We start from the raw sequence: 22,463 nt of genomic DNA, 5'->3' as shown, positions 1-22,463 counted from the left end.
GACCAGCGTTTGCTTGGAGCTGGCTGGTTTCCAATGGCCTCTGCCCGGTGCAACTGTCCAATCATTTACGTAAAGCATAAACTATAACACGTTGCTAATCTCTCCCAGGCCCAGCATAGCTCACGTCCCCAAATGGCCCTCATTTCTACCTATTCTCCATGTGACTGTCCACGTGGAATAAGGCACTTAAAAAATGAAGTCATGAATCAGGATTTGCAGAGTCTGAGGAGCAGCAGCAAGGAAGTGTCTTAGCCGCCTCATGCTGGGCTAACGTGAGGCGAGGACCACGTCTCCCAGGGGTTGCTTCAGATCACATCACTGTTTCTCATGAAGCAGCATTGTCCCAGTGCTGCTCCTCGCCTGCTTCCTTTCTACTTTCTGGACCATGCCATAAATCTGGAGACAGACTGCTGTTCAGCTTCCATTTAAGAAGAGTCCCTTCTCATCTGTATTTTATACCCTATGGCCCTCCAGTGTTCTGGGGACCAAAGTAATTTGTGATATATCTTGGCCCTTCACGCTACAGTCTTTTTGATTTAATAATACAGTAGGGGAAGCATAAAGCAAATGAAGGCGGCACTTAAATTCTGAGCTGAGAGCATCTGTTTTGGTTCTATTTCTCTCCCCCCGCCCTTTTTAATTTCTCCTCTAAATAGGCACCGTGCCTGCCCACACAGGATACATCTTTGCAAAGACTAAAAGAGACAACAGGAACCATAGGTGTTAATGGGGTGAAATTAAGGAAGTTCTTGATGTTAAGTTGAAAACTCCAAGATCAATGAGGAAGACTGAAATGGGGAGCCTCCAGAATAAGAAACCCTGAAACCTCACCCTGGAAAGAAGTCAATTTGTTGCTGTTATAAGAGGACTTAGAGGAAATCAGTTATAAGCAGAGCGGGCTGGTCTCCAGTTTATTAGGTACTAGTTTTATTGAATACATGGTTCTTACCTTCTTTCTTTAAAGAATATCACATGACTCCAGAAATGATACACACCTCTGGGTGTCAATGTTCAGGTTAGATACTGCCACTTGGACTTATACATAAATTTTTCTTTCTTTTTTTTTTTTTTTAATTTTTCAACACTAGCAAAAAGTCATCGTAATGGGATCTAGTGGTGTTACCGTTCATAGTGCTATCAAGAAGAATCCTCCAGTGATTCCTGGAACTAAATCACTAGAACACTGGGGAAGCAGAAAATATACTCATTTCATTTTTATAAATTATCTAAGCCCACTTTACTGAAATCCATTTATGTTTCCCCTAGATAGGCCATATCTACACATTTATAAGAATTAGGTCATTGATTTTCTTTATGATTCAGTTATCCAATGCAATGACAAACTGTTGCAGCTTTCAGATTTGTTTCATAAAACAATTATATCTAATTTAATGCCCTTTGAATTTGCTACTAGCCCAAGCAGTGGGAAAAGCAAAATATAAGTATAATATAAGCAAAATATAACTATAAATGTAATCATCTGTAACAAAGGAGACAAAATATTTATGCTGACAAAAATATATTAATATAGTTGGAATTTAATAAATTGGTGACAGACTAAGAATGATTGTTGGGTGTATTATTATATTAACTTTGACTTTATAAGGCTTATAGTCGTGGAATAAATAAAGACCCTTCAATTAAGAAGAAAACTCCTTGGAGAAGAAAGAAGTGGTAGTGGCTACTATTAATATTTACTTCTTGCATTTTCAGGTTGATTAAAGACTCCTTATGGGATACTCGACATCTGTCTATGCCTCTATTAAGTTCTTGACTGTGGGAATCGGGTACAGCAGTAAGGGGAAAGCGCTGTAGACGAGGCTACATTTTAATGTAGAGAGGAATCGAGGAATCGAGGGTCTGGCTACAAAGTCTGTATGACTATGTACTGTCTTCTGGGAGGTTCGAAGCTCCTTCAGGAAGCCATGTTAAGACGTTATGTTCAAATATAAAATAGCAACAAAATAAGCACTATAGACAGAAGGACTTAAAAAAAAAAATCCCAAAAGAGGTTACAGTGTAAGAAATGACAGAAATTTGGACTTAAGTGTAAACTTGATAAATCAGCAAGATTTGTGGAGGGCGAAAAGGTGAACTGTGTAACAGAATAAAAACAGCAAAACTTTGGGATTGAGCATGGAGTGATATGTTGGGAAGGAACTCTTTGGGGAAAAAAGTAAACCAAAAACAAGGCCGTGGTGTGTAGGGTTTGCCAATTTCTGTGGTGTAAATGCTCCGTCCAGGGCGCCCTCCAGCTCTTGCAGAGCACAGGGGAGCCTACCATCAGCGGCTGGGAGGAGCACCGGCCCCCTGAGCCCTGCAGGACCATTGTACGGGGCAGAAATGCTTTGAGTCTGTGTCAGGGGACACTGGCAGGTGCCATCCGCTGTTCAGTTACACCAAGGTGACCCTGGGACACGTCGGAGCCATGAGGAAGACTTGGCACTTGGCTCCTGTAGCATCAGCGACGGATCTGGCTGAGAGGGAGGTGGCCAGGGAGCTGGGTGCTGGGAAGAGCCACCCAGGAGGAGGGTGTAGGATGGATGTGGCATTCCTCACATGGAGCTCCTGTAACCAACCTGAGGGGGTCCAGGTAAAAAGAACAAATAACGATAAGGGGACTGAGAGTGGGGACCGAGAGTGGGAACAGAGGTGAACGAAAGTTTGAAAAGGAAAAGGTAGCGCGCACAGGGCACAAGAGGCCAAAGTTGCAGGAGCTCCAGTGTTGCCCCGAGTGCAGGGCGCACTGGGGAGGTCAAGGCAGAGGGCATGTATTTGGGACACCCCCTGCCAGTGTCCTTAGGTGGGACCAGCTGGTTGAGGAGATTCAATGACAAAACAAGGCAAATGGAAGGGAGGCCTGATTTTGAGTACACACTGTTGGGCTGGCTGAGAGACAGGGGCACCCACCATGGCGGACATCTCAAATTGGGTCAAAATGGCTGATCTTCCCGCCAAAGCAGCCATGACCACCACATCAACTCCAGTAAATCAAAGCCTAGATTGGAAACTGAAACTTTCCATCCAGGACTTTCCAGCCAGGGACCACCCCCCATCGTCTATACTATCCCTACCCCCAGCCAATCACCTAGGGACATGGTGTTCCCTTGCCTAATTTGGCAAGGGACCCACCCAGATCCAGACCCGGAACCAGTAAGGCTTAAAACCCCCCACACTCCCCAACCCCGGTGCGACTTCCCTGACCCGGGCCACCTCTCCGAGTCATGGAACCTCACCCGGGAGCGCTCCCCATTAAAAGCACTCTCGAACCTACTGCCTGGCTCTGCTGTTTTTTTTATTTCTCCGCTGTTCATTTTGGAAAAAAACTAACACACACCATTCTTTTGACAAAACGGAGAATAATCAGTAGTGATAAGGAAGGGGGAGGGAGAGAGAGACAGAGAGAGGACAGGTTCAGAAACGAGCAGAGGAAATAAGAACTTCTGGAGGAAGCACCAGGAAACGTGGGCAGTAGGATTCCCTCCAGGGTGGGGGAGCCGTTGGACACGCTCCGCCTGAGCCCCACCACCTCCGAGCTAGAACACCCTGACCCCGTCACACCTCTTAACTTCAGATTCCTCGGCTACAGAATGAGCCTGTGATGAGACACCTGCTTGCACAGGTAGGACACGAAGCAGGTGAAGCGACTGGTCCGGCCCAGCTGCCGGCAGCACCTGCAGAGGTCGCAGGTGGCACTAGCGACAGGTCATCGCGCCCGAATGTAGCACCAGAGAGATCTTAGGACACCACAACGTTGAACAGAAAACACTTTTTTTTTTTTTTTCTAAAAGGAAAGTGTCCATTAAGTAGCATAGACTGAACGAGAAGCGCACAGGGGACAACACGCTGCTCCGTGAGGTCCTGTGGCCGAGGCTGTGACCTTGTGCGGCTGTGTGACTAGAAGCCAGACGCGGGTGTGAGTCCTAACGCAGCACGTGCTGCCTATCTCTGGGACCTGCTCAAAATAGAAACTTTGATTCTTTATCTGTTAAATGAGTGTTTATGGTTATTATTTTCGTGATTGTGAAGAGCATCGCTGTGATCCGAGTAAAGCCCTCGGCACGCTTTCTGCCCTCTTATTAAGGACTTAATAGATGTTGGCCACACTTTTAGTTTTGAAAACCTAAGTCGAGCTTCTCTCCAGAAAATCAGAACTTAAGCATTGCAGTCAGCTCTTCCCTAAAGTTACCGGATCAGTAAAATAAAGTTATGGAAGAAGGTAAAAGTCACAGGGCGTCGGGAAAGTAATCCTAACCTTGCCCCGAATCATGCCGCTGAGCACTTGGATAGGGCACAGCCTTTCACGACCACCTTATCTCAAAGTCCTAAGAAATCCCAAAGAGTCCTTAAAAGGGATAATTTAATTAACGATGGTGTTTGTCATTTTTAATGAGAAGATTAAAAAAAATAAAAGGAGCCGTCGCATCAAGAAGGATATAAATGCGAACAGTAAAGCCTGGAAGCTGTGACAGCAAGTGATAACATTAGGCGGAAAGGGAATAGAGTCTGAAAAGCAGAATGAAGAAACATTTGGATATTTAAGGACACATCTATGCCTGTTACTGGCTTTCCAGGACCCCCATGGCCTCTTGGGGTACAGGTGACATGACTTCTAGGAACAGAAGGCGCTGGCCTGGCGGGACCCAGCAGGCCGTGAGTTCTCTTCCTTGAGCGGAAGCTGTTAGAGCATCAGCCCCAAGGCCATGTCCACAGTTGGGTCCAGGCCACCGAACCCCCGGCTGTGGTACGTACCCCTGCAAAACGGAGCCGGGAAGTCCCAGGAAGCCCCGTTGCCCGGGCTGACGATGCAGGTCAGGATCGCATGGCCTTCCAAGATGTAGCCAGACAGGCAGCTGTACCGGATCTTGTCTCCTATGTTGAATCTCGTTCCGTGGAGAACTCCCTTCAGGATCTCCCCGGGGTTTCCACACGTGTGGCTAGGTAAAACTATGGAAAGAAAAAAAAAAAAAAACAGAAAATTTAAAGATTTTTCTATTGAGATCGAGTTTTAGCACAAAACATGCACCGCGCGCGAATCTATCAGATTAGCAAATTGAGCATAAACATATTTTCATTTTGCCCCCCCCAAAAATAAACAGAGACAATGTGTTCATGTTTTAGAATATCTACCGTTCAACCATTTTTAAGGATCCTTCTAGAGTATAAATAGCTACAGTTTGAGAAGAGGGAGAAAATACAGTTGAGAAAATATAGTTCTGCCCGGATTCTGTGTTCTCGACGATGTCTAGGATATTTTTCTAAGGATGCTACTCTAGAGTCTCAGGGAGTTCGCAGCCAGGTAACACGGGAGGAAAAGGTGGACTCAGAAGTTAGGCCCGGATGGATAGTCATGCCAGGGGGACCCAGGCCTGACTCCAGGACCCGCGCTACCAAACACGCGTTGCTAGTCAATGTTTCATCAATGTTTCTTGGGCAAACAACTGAATTAAAGAATAAATTGAGGATTTCGTTCGTTCATCTGTTGGACTTAAGAAAGAAACGCACGACTATTCTATTCCGACGTGGCCATTGGGCTTCATGCGGTCATGGGGTCTGCTTCCCAGTGAAGTTTTACCCGTTAGTTTTGACAAAGCAAGTCAGTAAGAAAGCTTTGATTCTGGTCTTTCTTGACCTGCTCACTTTTTATGTCGAGAGCGTTCTCTGCCTAATTCGACCGCCTGGAAACCTCCTCAACAGGATGCCAGTCCATACTCACAACATGATTTTGATCTTCACCGATTTACCGTTAGGTTACGTGGATCAAGGGGATGATTGCTCGTCGCTGTCGACATTTCTCTGCTTTAAAGTTAGCATAAGATCAGTAAGAGCTCTCATGACGTAGTAAAATAAACCAAGGAAATTGCCACTTAAAAAAGGAAAAAATTCCCCCCCCCAAAAAAGCATTTCCAATAAACAAATAATTTTATGTCTGTATCCTTTTAAAAAAAAATATCAAGGCCCTGGGGGGGGGTGGATTTGGATATATACAAAAAGTTAGTGCAAACTCTTGTTTTCTTTGTTTGTAAACTGAGAAAGAAAACTTTCCCAGTGAATAGGGAGAGACTATCTGTGATGTCTAAAATGATTTTTACTACAAAATTACTTATATAGGTATGGACTAAGCTATGTGGAAACACTTAGAAAACAAACACCACAACTTAGGTAGGTAATATTGACATGTTTATGAAATTACTGTGTACATAGTCAAAGTATGCTCAGTTCTAGATTAAAAAAAAAAATTAGTTTGTGAATCCAGTCTGCAAAAATCTGACAACACGATAGAAAATAATTCTCTATAATCTACAATCTTCTCTTTCATTGAAAAGAAAGTCTGTATTTAACTTCACAAGCACTAAGGCAATAAATCTATTTAAAATCATGTTTAAAAACATGATTTGGCATTTAACCATCTCTGGCTTTTCTAAGGCGGAATGTTTCAGTTCCGTCCTGGAGAGACACTCGCACTGACCACCCAGGACACCTGCCAGCCAAGAGGCTCTGGGGGCCTGAGAGCCAGAGACAGGGAGGGCAGGGCTGGATTTCTATCACCAATGGGAAAAGAGAGCTTGGGGTGGGGAGACATGTACATAGGAATGCTTTTGGTGTTTTCCTTCCTGGTCCCAGAATATTTAGAATATGCAAATCCCTTCTTGCCTTTTTAAAAAATTTTTTTGGGGGGGTGGATCTTTATTATTTGCATTAAGTGGCACAAAGACGTCTTATTAGATGGCATATAAATTCACTTCAGAATGTGTCCAGTTATATTGCTTCCCCAGAGGTAAGAGTTATCAATGTAAATCGATCGAAAATTGTAAACCCTGCTACAGAGAACCATAACACGTGACTGGAAAAACCGCATAAGCCGTTCTGAAAGTTGAATGCGGCTGGTTCAACGTTTCTATCCACTTGTCTATTGAAAAGAGCAAGAAATCATTCTTTTTAAAGATTTTATTTATTTTTTCATGATAGACAGAGAGAGAGAGAGACAGAGACCCAGGCAGAGGGAGAAGCAGGCTCCATGCAGGGACCCTGATGTGGGACTCGATCCCGGGACTCCAGGATCAGGTCCTGGGACAAAGGCAGGCGCTGAACCGCTGAGCCACCCAGGGATCCCAAGAAATCATTTTTAACGATTGGCATTAGGACAGATAACATACATGACTTTTGCACTGAAAGACCAGAGCAACAAAAATACACCATGAAGGATCTCATGCGATGTTGCTGCTTGCTGCGTGCGCAAACGTCATCCTGTGTATCTACCTACTACCTGTTTACTATAGGGAAAGAAAAGGGAAGGGGAAGATGTGTAAAACCTAGCTGTGCGTTTGTATCTTTGGGGTAAATCCCCAACAGTGCAATTGCTGGGTCGTAGGGCAGGTCTATTTTTAACTGTTTGAGGAACCTCCACACAGTTTTCCAGAATGCAATGAAACGCCGGGACACCTGCACCCCGATGTTTCTAGCAGCAATGGCCACGATAGCCAAACTGTGGAAGGAGCCTCGGTGTCCAACGAAAGATGAATGGATAAAGAAGATGTGGTTTATGTATACAATGGAATATTACTCAGCTATTAGAAATGACAAATACCCACCATTTGCTTCAACGTGGATGGAACTGGAGGGTATTATGCTGAGTGAAGTAAGTCAGTCGGAGAAGGACAAACATTATATGTTCTCATTCATTTGGGGAATATAAATAATAGTGAAAGGGAAAATAAGGGAAGGGAGAAGAAATGTGTGGGAAATATCAGAAAGGGAGACAGAACGTAAAGACTGCTAACTCTGGGAAACGAACTAGGGGTGGTAGAAGGGGAGGAGGGCGGGGGGTGGGAGTGAATGGGTGACGGGCACTGGGTATTATTCTGTATGTTAGTAAATTGAACACCAATAAAAAAAATAATAAATTAAAAAAAAAAAAAAAAAAAAAACCTAGCTGTGCAGTCATTGCTAGGGAGTGTGGAATTGCATGAGCTTTGAAATGAATAAGGGGGGAAAAATCTTTCCTAAAAAAAAAGATCTCCCAAAAGTAGGCCTCTGGGGGAAAAAAAAAAAATCCATGCCTTAAAATTTTTAAGAGTTGAATGCAGTATTTGGAAACAACTGATGGGATTCAGAAAGAAAAATAATTTTGGCCATTCTAGGTCACCAGGCTAGGGAAGCTATCTGTAATGTAATAGAATGTAGATGTGGAAAGTGATGCCCCCCCCCCCCCCAGGAAACAGCCGGAAAGGGAGGGCGCGCCGGGCCTACAGTGCACATCGCCTCTCGAACAGTGAAGATGATGTAAAGGATCTTTGCGACGTGCAGTTGCAGGCTCCCAGGGAGGGCTGGTGTCACACACGCCCGTCAAAGCCCTGGGCAGAGACAGGAACCTGTTTCTGGGCTACCCCAGACTCCTTTTCTTCTGTCAACTGTTCCCTGACATCTTAGACTGATATAAACATCTTTTTTTGTTCTTCTCTACAGAGTTCGTCTTCATTTTAACATCTTGACAATCGCATTCAAGTTCAGAAAATGTTCACTCAACACTTAAGGTTGCAAGGCTTTGTTTTCAACCGACAACAAAACGGAATGGAAAGAGAAGTGGATTGAAGACTCATCTTTTGCTCTTATTAGCTCTGTTAACCTACTAAAAATGTGTTCTCTTCAGTATTTATTTCACAGGGGACAACGTGAGGATTGAAGGAGACAATGCGAGGCTCAAAATACCCGCTCGTGTGACTCTCATTGGGCTGCGCTGCAACCACCTGCTCGGAGTTCAGACCTTGGATTGCCCTTCCATCCATGTCTACATGGTTCTAGAATAACATCTAGCTCTCGGCAGGAACTCAACCAATTAGTAAATATGAATATTAATATAAAGTATCTCATGTATTCTTCTAGATATAAGATTCATAGCATTTGTAGCTTGATGGGAACGGACAAAAGCTAATGAGTTTTCAAGAACTGACTGAATTAAGTGACATTTCAGAAACAACAACAAATTGTTACTTTAAAACACTTTTTGCCACATTTAACTAAAAACGTAAATGGGACTCTGAGAGTTAAAACGAATTAACATTTTTTAAGGCAAAATATCTTACCACATGGGAAAAAGTGATTAAAATCACCACTTGGTAGGACAAAGTTATAAATTTATAATTAACATTTTTTTAAAGCAAAATAACTTTACACATAGGAGAAAGTGATTAAAAACTGACTTAAAATTTCAAGTCACTGGTTGGTAGGACAAAGTTATAAATTTATGATTTGGGGAATGGGGATTTTTATTGTCAATCAACGTGATTTTAGAAAAAAACAATACTAAAATAATAATGTGAACATTGTCAACAAATAGAAATAACTGAGGATGAATGAAAATATTCTCTTCCAGTTGCAAATGACAAAATGGTAAAAATGTGCACATTATAAAAGCATTATCCAAATCATTTAAACGGTATCAAAATACCCTAAATTCTGAAAGATGGATGAAAATAATTATAGGTCTACGCAAAGATTTAAGACAAAGACATGTAAAACTTGCCAACACACAAAAATCCAGGGGCTGGGAAAAACTAATTTAAAATAAACACAACCCGAATGGCATTTCTGCCAATTTCATTTTAACTAATTTTTTACCCAGTTTCCCTGAAAATAGTGAATGTCCCTTTGTGTCTCCCATGGTAATGAGTACACATTAAGTATTTAGTAAATACTTATTGAATTGACTTGAACTCTAATTTTAATTCCCTTAAATCCTTTCTTGAAGTAATTTGCACTCTTTCCCATGGATGCTTCAAGAAAGAAATTCTTATTTGGGTAATGGGAATTCAGCACCCATTGCATACATTTGGTAATGGGAAAGGCTTTCTTGAAAGGAGCTCTGGGCACAGTTCCTCCTTCTCAGGGCAGGTCTCATTCCACCAGACCGCGTGAAGCCAAGTCTGTGCACCCAGGGCTTGAAACACAGGCTGCCATTCTCACTACACTCATGGAAACTCCCTCCGTAATGCATTTGATTTGGCAAGTGCGTGTGGTCGCAGCTCAGGGCCTTCATTCGGCTCTCACATCAACCTTTACCCCGACTGTTTAAGTGATGAAATGGATGTCATATCCTATCCGTTTCCAGGAGAGGAGCAAAAGCACAATGCTGAAATAAAACACAGCATTCATATTCATTATGAATGGGACAAAAGGCTAGTGCACAGAAGTTTCAAATTCATCAGAGGAGAGGTAGCATTTTTCACAGCTCGTGCACAATCAATGAAATGTCACTGGGCGCGATCGTTTGGAAACGGGGTCCCAGAGGGTGTATGTCAGACGATTTGTTTACAGTTTGTCTTTCTGGGAGTCTCTCTGCAGCTCAAGGAAATAAAACTTCCAATACCCACATGACATAAAACACTTCAAGTGTGAACTAAGGAGATGAGACGTGTGTGTCCACGGACCGTTTGCCCTGTGCCCCCTCCCGCAACCTCGGGGAAGGATTAGAAAAATAGGGTCATCTAATTTCCAGGAACACTTTAAAAGTTAGATTTTCAAGTCTTGACATCGGGCGTCTATTCTTGGTATGACTCTCTAAATCATGGACGGTTGCCGAAACAAGAGGATGGAGAGAGGGCAGGGACGTGAGAAAGACCAGGAGGATGGCTCAGTAGGCAGCAAGAACGTAACGCCTTCTTTTCCAGAGTCACTTTCTTCATGGTGGAGAAACACTGAGGGGAAATGCTGCATGAACACTAGGACTTTGACAAGTGACAGTAGCTATAGTAGTGAATGAAGAGACGACGTGAGTTTTATGTGTATCTCAAGGTGAAAAGTGGTAAGATTTGGCCAAATTAGAAAGGAAAATTCATCTCTAAGGGAAGCAGTTGTAGCAAGTGACCATAGATCAATACAAGGACAGTGCAGACATCTCAGTTTGTGTCTTGAAAGGGGGGATGACAAGTAAAACCTACAGATGGTGTGTGTGAAATCTAAAGGAAATAATGCAATTTGAAGAGTTAGCAGGAAGTCTGAAACAGAATGAGAGATCAATATACATTCATGATTCTTATTTTCCCAGTTCTAAAGCATCATGGGAGTTTGAGGAAAATAGTAGAAATTTACAAGTATACAGCGCTTCTAATATATACCAGCGTCAGAAACAATAGAACTAGAAAACGTCTTTGGGAACCAATATTGTCATTACAATGGGAAGCCAAGGAAAAAGACATCCTCGTTCTATTGTTAGTCATGTTAATTCTACTTTATTATTCCTGCTTTATTATAATAGTAATACAGCACAAACCATGAGCTAGACACTGCTTTAAATGCTTTGTGTACATTAACAGTATGTAAGAAGTACTATTATTATCCTATTTTTATAGAGGAAGATACTGTGGCACAGAGAAGTTAATTTCTCCATAGCCACCCAACTGGCAAGTACTAATGGTAGGATCCAGAATCTCTACCCTTCAGCCCTACAATAAACTTTCTTATGAACATGTCAACATCAAAAGAAATAGTATAGATGAAATGTCTTCAAATCTGTACTGATCTCTCAGGGAGCTTTGCTTGATATAATAATGTGAGTGATTAGATAACTTTCTGCAATGGATCCTTTCATGGTCTTCGTTTTTCCTTTCTCTTTTTAGAGTCGGGCTCAATATCCACCATGGAGCTCAACACGGGGCTCAAACTCAGGACCGCAAGATCCAGACCAGAGCTGAAATCGAGTCAGACACTCAACCGAGTCATCCAGGTGCCCCTCATGGTCTATTTTTAAGTCAAAGGCAGATGTTGTCTAAATGGTACTAATCTGGAGCTAATCTGGGCCTTTGCCATCCCAAACAACACAGGTATTAATCCAGGTACAAGTTACTGCAAATCTGACAAAAATATTTCAGTGAAAAATGAAGAGTTACCTATTGAGGAGGAAGCAGCAACTTTAGGAAGAATTTATAGATGGTGACCATCTGTAGACAATACACAAATATGACCATGATAGCCAATGATGCAATATAATAAATTTCTTTTTTTTCTTTTTTTTAATTTTTATTTATTTATGATAGTCAGAGAGAGAGAGAGAGAGAGAAAGAGAGAGAGAGAGAGGCAGAGACATAGGCAGAGGGAGAAGCAGGCTCCATGTACCGGGAGCCTGATGTGGGATTCGATCCCGGGTTTCCAGGATCGCGCCCTGGGCCAAAGGCAGGCGCCAAACCGCTGCGCCACCCAGGGATCCCAATATAATAAATTTCATTCTGAACATTTATGATCTTTATTTTAAGATCTGTGGAGTTTGTCCATGGAACAAGGAAAGAAGTACCAGAGAAGTTGCTAAGTTTCTCCTGACTGGAGGAGTTGCAGTGGACGCAGCTGAAGGAAAAGAGGTCAGGATCCCAGGGTCAAAGCTTCTGGAATGACCAAAATTAAGGAGTTGTGCAATCCTTTAACTCAATAGAAAAATGACCAAAAGTTAAGAGTCAGACCAAACAGAGAGCCCAGGAGTCAAGCTGAGAAACAGTCATGGACACATGGATGCCTGGTAATATCAAAGGTTGAAAGTGCATCATCATAAGTGACAGACGTACAGAAAGAGCAATAAGGAACAACACAAGATGTACTTCTCAGTTGTCATGGAATTGTCAAAAAGGAAATCTACATTAAATTTATCAGGTAAATTTACAGACATGGTCACTAACTTATAAATCATCATTGTGACCGTTTTTCTTTCTTCTTCCCAAAGTGAGGCTTATGTTCAACAAACGGATGTTCAGTTGATTACAAGTGTCTCAATATTTATGTAAAGATAAGGTGAAAGTAGCTCTAAAACCTGCAAAGGGAATTTAAACAAATATGATCACAAGTCCTCTTCCATGTTCCCTTAATGAGAGCAAGGTAACTAGCAACAACTCAAAAACTGCTCAGAATGACCTTTGCCCTATGCCAAATACCACTCTGCCAGCTAATGCATGATATTCATGTAATGAGGATAACATATCCATTCCAGAGGTTAATAACACACTAAATACCATGAGGGGTGGTTAACAAATTCAATTAAGTTGATTTTAGGAAATGGCTCCAAACTCGTTCTCAGTCACGGCTCATTTAGTAATTCAAATAAAGGAGGTTTAAAAACTCACTAGAAGACTTCCTCTTTTGACTAAGCTGGGGTATCCAGGGTTGGGTTTACCCCATTGCCTTAATCAAATTAAAGAAAAACATAGTCAAAATTTATAGGGAAAAAAATGGCTCTCCAAGCACTGGACATGACAGTGCTGGAACATGATCCCTGAGGGGGACTTGCCTGCCCAAGGCACAGACACGGACAGCCAGGCTGACCCGGAAGTCTCCCTGAATGAAGACACAGAGGCCAAGGAAGCCAATAGTCACAGATGGAGGGAGGACCCCAGAGACCAGCAGAGGATCCTGCTGCATACCAGGTGAGCACTGACCCACCTATGTATGGACAATTACTCAAGGCTAGTGAAGGAATGACCAACAGATCACAGGCAACGGTGCCCAGAGTTCTTACAGAATGGAGCACACTGCCTGTTCCCAGCAGCCAGAGCAGAACTCTTCATCACTCGCTGGGCAGAGAACAGAGTACTGAGAAGCCTGGAGCCTCAGGTGTGGGGGAGAAGATCACTCCAGAGGAAGTGCTGCGTAGGTCACTCTTTAGAAATCTTACAAGCACAAGTTCAGGGTAGGGTGAGGCTGGTGAGGTGCCAACACTCCCTATCTGGGTCACGCAACCGCAGGTCCACAACCTCTACAGACCTTAGGGGAGTGACCATCTATTTAAATAGTCGCCCCAGACTCTAGACTTCCCTCACCCTTCATCCAGCCTTCAAAAGCAAGCTCTGTAAGAACCAGACAGTTCCAAGAAATTTAACTACATCCAAAAAGAAAGCTCAAGCCTATTTTGGGGAATACAGAAATATCCCACACCCAGCAAAGTAAGTGTCACCAGGTCTGGTGTTCAATCAAGAAATACTAAGCTTGGGGATTCCTGGGTGGCTCAGCGGTTTGGCGCCTGCCTTTGGCCCAGGGCGTGATCCTGGAGTCCCGGGATCAAGTCCTGCATCGGGCTCCCTGCATGGAGCCTGCTTCTCCCTCTGCCTGTGTCTCTTCCTCTCTCTATGTCTATCATAAATAAATAAATAAATAAATAAATAAATAAATAAATAAAGCTATCTTAAAAAAAAAAAAAAAGAAATACTAAGCTTACAAACAACCAGGAAAATACGATCCATAATGAGGAAAAGATATTTTTAAATTAGCCAGAAGTGACACAGGTGGTTCAATTAGCAGGTGACATTAAAACAGGTATCATACTTGTATCCCATGTGTTCAAACAAGTAAAGACTGGACACGTTAACTAAACACAGGAAAGAAAAGCAGGTAGAGGAGACAGTGAGATTGAAGAATAAAATCAATGTCTCGCTGACTTCAAGAAACACACCTGAGATTTAAAGACACAAGTAAATAAAAGGGAAATGACGGGAAGCAGAACCAAAAGAGCAGTAGCATTCATCAAAAGCACTGTCAGGTTGCTAAGCTAATATCATACGCAACAGTTTTAATGCAAAGACTATTACCAGGAATGAAGAGGCTTATTTCATGATGAACGAAAGGGGAACGTAGCAATCCTAAACATGTATGCGCTTAATAACAAAGCTCCAAAGCCCATGAAGTAAATACAGATAGAACTGCAAGAAGCACAATGCGCAAAACCAAATTACGGCTGGAGATTTCCACACAAGTCTCGTGATTGAAAGAGCGAGCATACAGAAAATCAGTCGGGACATGGCAGGCTTGCACAGCCCTTGCAATCACCTTCCAATTAATTAATGCTTCAAGGAGAAGTCACAAGGGATATTTGGAAATATTCGAACGGGCTGGAAAGGTAAAACAGCAAACTGCAGTTGTGAGATGCATCAAAAACCATGCTGAGATGGAAATTTATAGCATTCAGCATGTATAACCTAAAAGAAGAAAGATGTCAAACAAATCTCTCAGGCCTCCATCAGGAATAAGTGGAGAAGAGAAAGCCAAAGGAATAAACATCGATGACGAAAATGGACATTATTCCTCAATAATGCTGTTAAAAGATCATGCCCATGTGTTTCATGTCACCTCCCCCAAGAAGGCCTCACTGCGTCTCAATTCCTGATTAGTGATGAGGTTGCAAGTGGGAAGAGGTGATAAATCCTGCTCCAGAGGTGGCTCGTGGTCTGGGAGGTCGTGCACGGATACACACGTGACTACAGCACAGGGTCCTCGGAATCCATGCAGAACCTTGTACAAAGTCCCATGAGAGGAAGACAAAGCTGTGAAGGCCTGAACAAAGGAAGAGACTCTATGTCCATCTCGAACAGACTTCTAGAAAGGCCAATCATGAAGCATGGAAGCAGGAGACTCTTTAGAGGCTATCGTTAATCCTCATAACTTTCCAAAAGAGGCATTATTCCAGCTGTGTGTGCAGAGGAGGTGAGACCAGAGGGGTTGGGGAATTTGGCTGAGGGATCACAGGTGAACCCACACCTCGGTGAACCCTAGGATACAACCATGTCACAATGGTGTTGATATAATTGGAAAGCTTTTAAGTAGAAAAAATAATGTTAGAAATAATTCAGGGATGGGACACCTGGGGGAGCTCAGCGGTGAAGCGTCTGCCTTCGGCTCAGGGCGTGACCCCGGGGTCCGGAGATCGAGTCCCATGTTGGGCTCCCTGCATGGAGCCTGCTTCTCCCTCTGCCGGTGTCTCTGCCTCTTGGTGTATCTCTCATGAATAAATAAATACAATCTTAAAAAAAATAATTTGGGGATAGTTTAATACAAAGAACAAAAAAACAAAGAAAAACAAAGCTGAAAAACCATGACTGTGTTCTCGTTGTCTCTATCTCACTCTCTGTCTCGCTCTGCGATATCCTATTTTTCTTTCCCGTCTTGACAGCAACAAACACAATGAGAGGGAGGATGACTCATCCGTCATAAAGTTGAAGATTCTGCACAGCAGCAAGCATCTCTAACGTATGTAGGTTCTGATGTCTCTCTCAAAACTTCCCCCAAACGGGAACATGTGAACACCGAGGGGGAATCTGGGAAAGCGTCTTTGAAAATTGAGGTGAGATTTAAAGATTAAGCAGAGTGCAGTTCGCATTGCCTTAGCAGGACGCCATCTGAAGGGCACCGACGGAGACCCCCACCCGGCTCTCCGACATCCCGAGTCTGTGGTCCTTGACCAGAGGAGACACGGCTTGCTGGGACCGCAGGGCCACCTCTCGGGGGCCAGTGGCCCGTCTGGAGCAGGGAAGGGAGGGCCGGGGACCAGGCAGCGTGGCTTCGCTGTGGTTCTATGCTGAGGAGCTGAGTCCTGGAGCAGGCCTTGACCCAGGCCTCCTCTTTCTCCAGGGTCGTGAGCAAAGCTGCAGGCTGCTTCCCGGGAGCAACTGCAGACTCGGAGCACTGGGTGCCGACGCTTACCTGGCAGGGCTTGCAGGACACACCTGGCCAGGCGGGCAGCAAGCAGTCGTCAGCGCAGTCATGTCAAAGGCCTCAGCCCATCCCCGGCAGCCCAGGGCCCACCATTGGCCCAGCGTCGCCTCCCATTAAGGGGAGCTAGATGCGGGCTGCTCCCTGGATGGGGCCTCCTGAGACCAGGCACCTCTTGGACCTGCGATCCATTCCTGGATCCATTCCTCGGCCAGAAGCTCCCAGCCGCTGACCCCCACGCCCCGGGGATTAAAGAAAATTAAAATTTTTGGCTTTTTTTTTTTTTTTTTTTTTAATTTCACCATGGGATCTGAGACCAGCCACATTCAACATCGAGAGTTAAGGGTTTTTTTACTTCCCATGTTTTACGTGAACTACCTCCAGGCTTATAGGAAAAGCTGCGACGGGAATAGTGCAGGGCATGGTCTGCAGGTGACAAGAGGCGGTGGGGGAGAAGGGAGCGTGCCCCGCGCCAGGTGCCCTTCATGGCCACCAGGCTGCGTGTGCACGGTCTGTAGCCCTGACTTGCTTGGAATAGAGATGGAGACCCCCGTCATCGGTCATCCGTCATCGTTTCCAAGTTTCCTCAAGGAAGAGTAGCCGACGGAACGACTGTCAGCCGTACGGGGTGTGAGCCCATGAAGCGTTTCAGGCCGCTCCACTTTCTCAGGTGCTGCTGCCTTGGTGCTGATCACGGGAAGCGACAGCCAGGGCGGGAAGCCAAGGGGCTGGGAGCAGCCTGCCGAGCTCCCGAGGCCTGAGTCACAACGTGGAGCAGAGGGGGAGGGAAGCCAGCGGGCCTGCGGGTGGCAGGTGCACAAGGGCGCCGGCCCTAGAGCCCGCGGCCACCTGTTCAGAGGAGCCTCCAGGCTGCACACGGACGGAGGGGCAGGGACGGAGGGGCAGGGACAGAGGGGCAGACGGCAAGCTGCCGGAAGACTATAGCAGGGAGGATGCTAGCGAGAGAAGCCGGCCCTCAAAGCAGTAACCGCAAGATCCACAGACTAACATAAGTCACGAGAACACAAGTGACCTATAAAACACAGAGACGGGATCACGTACATGCAGGTGAGGTCCAGACGTGCTAAGAGTCAGCTTCCTTCATCAGCCTTTCTCCCTTCCAGGCTCTGGGCATTGCCTTATCGCCTTTTTAATTTCTTAAATTAGGACCCTCCTGCCTGTACTCACGTACACGCGAACACACACATTCCGTGTGAATTGCATTAAAAATAGACATTGGAGTCCTTCGAATCAAGCGTATGAAATTCCCGTTTGAGAAAAACAGATACTTTAAAGCAACGGTTCCATAATTTTATTTAGATAGGAAGTTTGGGTTTCATGAGGATTAAACTACAAAATCACTTCTAACGTTAAGACATTTGTGTAGAGAATAATAAAAGGGGCTTAACAATGTATAAAGCCATGTGGCATTATATGTTATTTCTAATTAATGAATTCTTGGCTGCCACTCAGTCCAACCCGATTTAATTTTTCTTTTATGTGCTGGCCATTACCTTCTAAAAATAGTCTTAAATTAAAGTTATGGACATAAGCAGTTTCAGCTTACCAGGCGTTAGTATATTACTAATTTATGATTTCATATTCATTTGAACCTAAAAGCTCTTTTCATGATTGAATTCATATTAATAGCTCAAGCTTTATTAAAAAGAGCATCTTTGGGGAAAGGTAAAGCATGTTTCTCTGTCACATACTATAGATAGCTTAGTACTTATAAATATATAGTAGACTTCAAGTTTTTCTCATTTCTGAACATCTTTTGTTTTAAATAATTCCATCATAACAAGGAGCCACCATATGGATAAAATTAATATATAATGCAAAAGTTACTTCTAGCTTGTTTTAAAATCGTTTTGTCATATACATATATAAGCGTGACTATTTACATTTAATTCTTGGGCTGAGGAGTGAACCAGCAGTAGTTAACCGGTGTGTGCAGGTACACGGGTGCCAGGTCCCCGACTCCCTGCAGGACCCTGCAGGGCAGGTAATAGAGATGAGCAGGTGGGGGAGACCCCGGGGATGGAGGCTGCTCTCTGATGCAGACCCCACAGCCCTCTCTCGTCCCACAAAGCTCGCTGACGGGTAGGACTCAGCGCTGTGGGGTTGTCCCCTGGAGGCAACGGCCAGTGAACGATGGCCTTCCTCCTGGAAACAGCAGCGTCGTGGAGATGGGCTCCAGCTCCCTGCTGACCTCAGCCTGCCCAGTGTGCAGCTGCGCCCGCTGCCTGCTGACTGGGGGCCTTGCCTCCCGCCTCCGCCCTTGCTGGCCCCTAAACTCCCACCGCAGCAGGGAGGCCCAGGCCCACACCCACCTTCCAGCTACTCCGCTGTCATCGCCAGTGTATGTGCCGCCAGCTGAAGAACGGCTCCCCAGACCCCAGTGGCCTGAAGCGACCAGCAGTCTCCCAACTGGAGTTCGTGCCTTCATAGGCTCCCGTTTGACTTTGATCTTGTAGACGCTGCTCACTGTCAAAGCCACTTAGATGAGCACCTTGCCCCACCCCTTTTCTCCACCTCCGTGACCCTAACCTGAAATTCATAGCACCTCATTTCTCTAGTCCACGGTGACTTGCTATTTTGATATGAAATGCCCCTATCCGTATGCCCTTTACCAGCCATTCTCAGCACAGCAAGAAGGGGGTTTTTGATGACAGAAGTCAGATGTGTGCTGCTCCCCTACTGAATACACTCCAGGGTCCTCTAGAACAATGAAAGAAACCTCATACCCCTTACCAGGGACTGCGATGCCCAGAGCATCTAGCCCTCACGACTTCTCCAACCACAGCCCCTAACAGACTCTGTGCATCAGCCATAGGCCTTTCTTTATGGTCCTAGAAGATGCAAAAGCCCCTTCCCTCCTCTGGGCGTCTGAAAGCTCCCACCCCTAGACCTTTGCGTGGTGTTTCCTGCTGTTCATGTCTCCGGTCAGCTGACAGCATTTTTTCAGAGGTCTCTCCCATTGTTTACCTAAAATAATTCCATTCTTGCCTCCTACTATTTTGATCACTTACTAGGCTAGTTTCTCTCAAGCTCTACTGCTATTTTGAATTAACAGAAAGAGACCAGCAGGCTTCGCTCTCCGATTCGCCTTCCTATCCACAGCACCTGCAACAGCTCTCTATAGTGGAGCCTCCATAAACCATGTATTGACTAAATGACTTAATTAATGAAAGAATAAATGCACAAATTGGCCTGAAAGGGGAGACATTCTGATTTCCTAAGACATGGAATTCAGAGTCTTTTTCAGAAATGCTTATTCTTAACTTTTTAGGGAAGGTCCTTCATCTCAAATAGAACTTCTAATACTCCAAGCATAAATACAAAGCTACCTTCACATACCTCTTGAATTGATCCATGTTCACATCAATGATTAGGACTTGCCAGTTTGGAAAAAGAAAGGCAGGCCACAGATCAATCCATGTGAGTAATGCGGCCTTAGGCTAAGAGTATGTGGAACCTGCAAACTCACCCCCATAAGATGTTAGAAGTCCTCTCTCTTCCTTTGTTTTGAAGCGCACTGAGGGGGGCACTTGACGGGATGAGCACTGAGTGTTATTCTGTATGTTGGCAAATTGAACACCAATAAAAAATAAATTTATTATTAAAAAAAAAAAAGAAGTGCACCTCCCCGAGTGATGACAGCAGTAGTAGCAAAGGAGAACCAGGGAAAGAAGGGAAGAGACAAGGAGAGAAGAGAGCAGTAGAACCTTGCTGCAAATTTGCACTTCGAGCAGCAGCTTCCCATGAACAGAGGCTGTTGGGAACAATGGCAAACTTCCTGGATTTTTTCAATGGTTTTACAAAGCCCGCACAAAACCCCATCTAAGTTTTGAAGGGTCAAGAAAGACATGACAATTCAAGTCAGATGAGGCAATTTCTTTACATTTTAGCAGGGTACTGGAGGGCTGATTAAATCCCATAACATAATTTAGTTAAATGAAGCTGCAAGGGTGAAAATGCTATAGAAGAATTAAAAGCACTCTAAAAATATAAAAAGAATGCCCTATTGTCTGCGACCTAGCTCAGAATGCAATTTCAAAGGAACAGAGAAAAGAGATTCAAACAACAGTCGGGTCTTGCAAGCAACGGCTATAGATTTTCTCAGAAGCGCCAAGTGCTCAGGGACTCCTCCGTGTATGCATGCGGATCTAGGAGGGTCTGCTAAAACAGGGAACAGGATTCTCCCGCAGTGGCAAGGGCCAGCTTATAAAGATCGTCTACAGGGAAGGCAAACAAAGGCCAAATAAAGTCTAAGAGACGCGAGTCCTGGCTACGATGCTGCAGGTGGTCACAGGTGTGGACACCTGTAAACATGCCCACAGCTGGGAAGGGGCCGTGCCCGACGTGGCCCAGCCCGCCACTTTGAACAAGACCGGACGGTGGCGCGGACACTTACTAAGTACCAACAGCATGCACAGGACCTTTGCCAGTGATGCTCACATGCAGGTTTTTATATAATGTGATTGTCAAAGTTCTATTTGCCACAAGCTCTACACCAGGGGTCCCCAGGGCATTCTAGCGAAGAGCTGTTTTGCTCACTGCAAGACTCATCATCTTGCACCAGGGTTGGGGGACACAGTGGAGAATCAACCTCTGTTTAGCCAGCTTTTCCAAATACGAGGGAGCTGGCTGGCAAACACCAAATCCAGCCCCTCTCTCTCTCCATCTATTACGTATTTCAACCAGGCAGAGAGATTGAGAGGCTCTCCACAGGAAGACACTTCTGAGAGTCTCAGAGCCCACAGTCAGGAAGGTGGATCGTCGCCATCAACATGATAAATGTTTTGCTCATCGCCACATTACACAAGCGTAAGTTGAATTCAAATAACTTGGCACCTGCAGTAGAAGGGAAGCACAAGGGCTTCTAGAGTCTCATCTGGACAAGATTGTATTTGGGGGCTTCGATGAGTCTCATCTGGACAAGATCGTATTTGGGGGCTTCGATGGTGAAATGGTGCATCTTAAGGGGCTTAAATTAAATGATCAATAACTTTAACTCATGGGCTGGATGAAGTTTTGACCTGGCTTGAAATTAGTTAACATAATTATGACAGAAGACAATTTAGAGGTTACAAAATTCAACATACGTGTATTCATGCTCTATTATCTTGCTTTCAAAAATATGTACAAATCTTAAGATCGTCCCCTTATGAAGGAGACCCCAGAGGGCCCCATGTGAGAACACAGAGAGTCAGCAGCCCACAAGGCAGAGGAGGGTCCTTCACCTCCTCTTCCCCCATGCTGGCGTGCAGCTGGAGCTGTGAGCTCTCTGTGACCACACAGATAAGGGATGATACCTGAGTCAACAAAGCGTGGCGCAGGCCATCTGCCCAAACTGGACTCCATTCTTGACCCCTAAGCTGCGGCGCAATAGAGAAACACTCTTCTTTCTAGCTTGTGCCACATACTTTGGAGCCTTTTTGTTAGATAATTGTGTGAGGACATAGACTAAACAAATAACATTTCTGAGAATTGTAACTCTTACAGAACTCATCACTCCCCGTGATGTGCTAGAATTTTGGATGCATCTCACTGATTTTCTTACCAGACTGTAAAACACAGACCAGGATACTTATCTGATTAACTATGTAACGAATGGATCTGAGGAGAATGGCACCACTAAGCTCAGTAAATGTTAATTTACGTGTATGCAAAGTAAATGTTTGGGCCTCTTCTGATGCATCCTTCCCTGAAGATCTAAGGTGACATTTACCTTCAACTGGACTTATAATAATGGAAACAGAAGCTTCATCACCATCTATTTATCTACAGCAGCCGCTGTTTGGAAAGGATGTGTTTAAATGCATCATAATGTACAGGATGTATGTCTATTTGTACCCTGAGCTCTGGGATTTTTTCTCTAAATCCATAAAAGTACAAAGAGACATCATGAGTTTTCACTTTTAACAGCATTAAAAGGACATCATATCAATATATGTGTATGTGTGTATGTGTGTCTACCTTATAAACTTAGATGACTAGAC

General features: G+C 44.4%; 1 protein-coding gene across 1 annotated transcript in view; it reads right to left on the bottom strand.

The window, feature by feature from the left end:
- CSMD1 (CUB and Sushi multiple domains 1) overlaps nt 1-22,463 on the bottom strand; it is a 1,869,137-nt gene that overhangs the window by 958,631 nt on the left and 888,043 nt on the right. The window contains exon 4 of the mRNA XM_049095299.1: nt 4,753-4,947. Coding sequence (XP_048951256.1) covers nt 4,753-4,947 — 195 coding nt within the window. The remainder of the gene's footprint in view (nt 1-4,752; nt 4,948-22,463) is intronic.

The sequence above is a fragment of the Canis lupus genome, chromosome 16 (genome assembly GCF_003254725.2).
Source record: "Canis lupus dingo isolate Sandy chromosome 16, ASM325472v2, whole genome shotgun sequence".
Classification (NCBI taxonomy): Eukaryota; Metazoa; Chordata; class Mammalia; order Carnivora; family Canidae; genus Canis; species Canis lupus.
The sequence above is the reverse complement of the archived record's forward strand: the minus strand, read 5'-3'. Positions and strand labels throughout refer to the sequence as shown.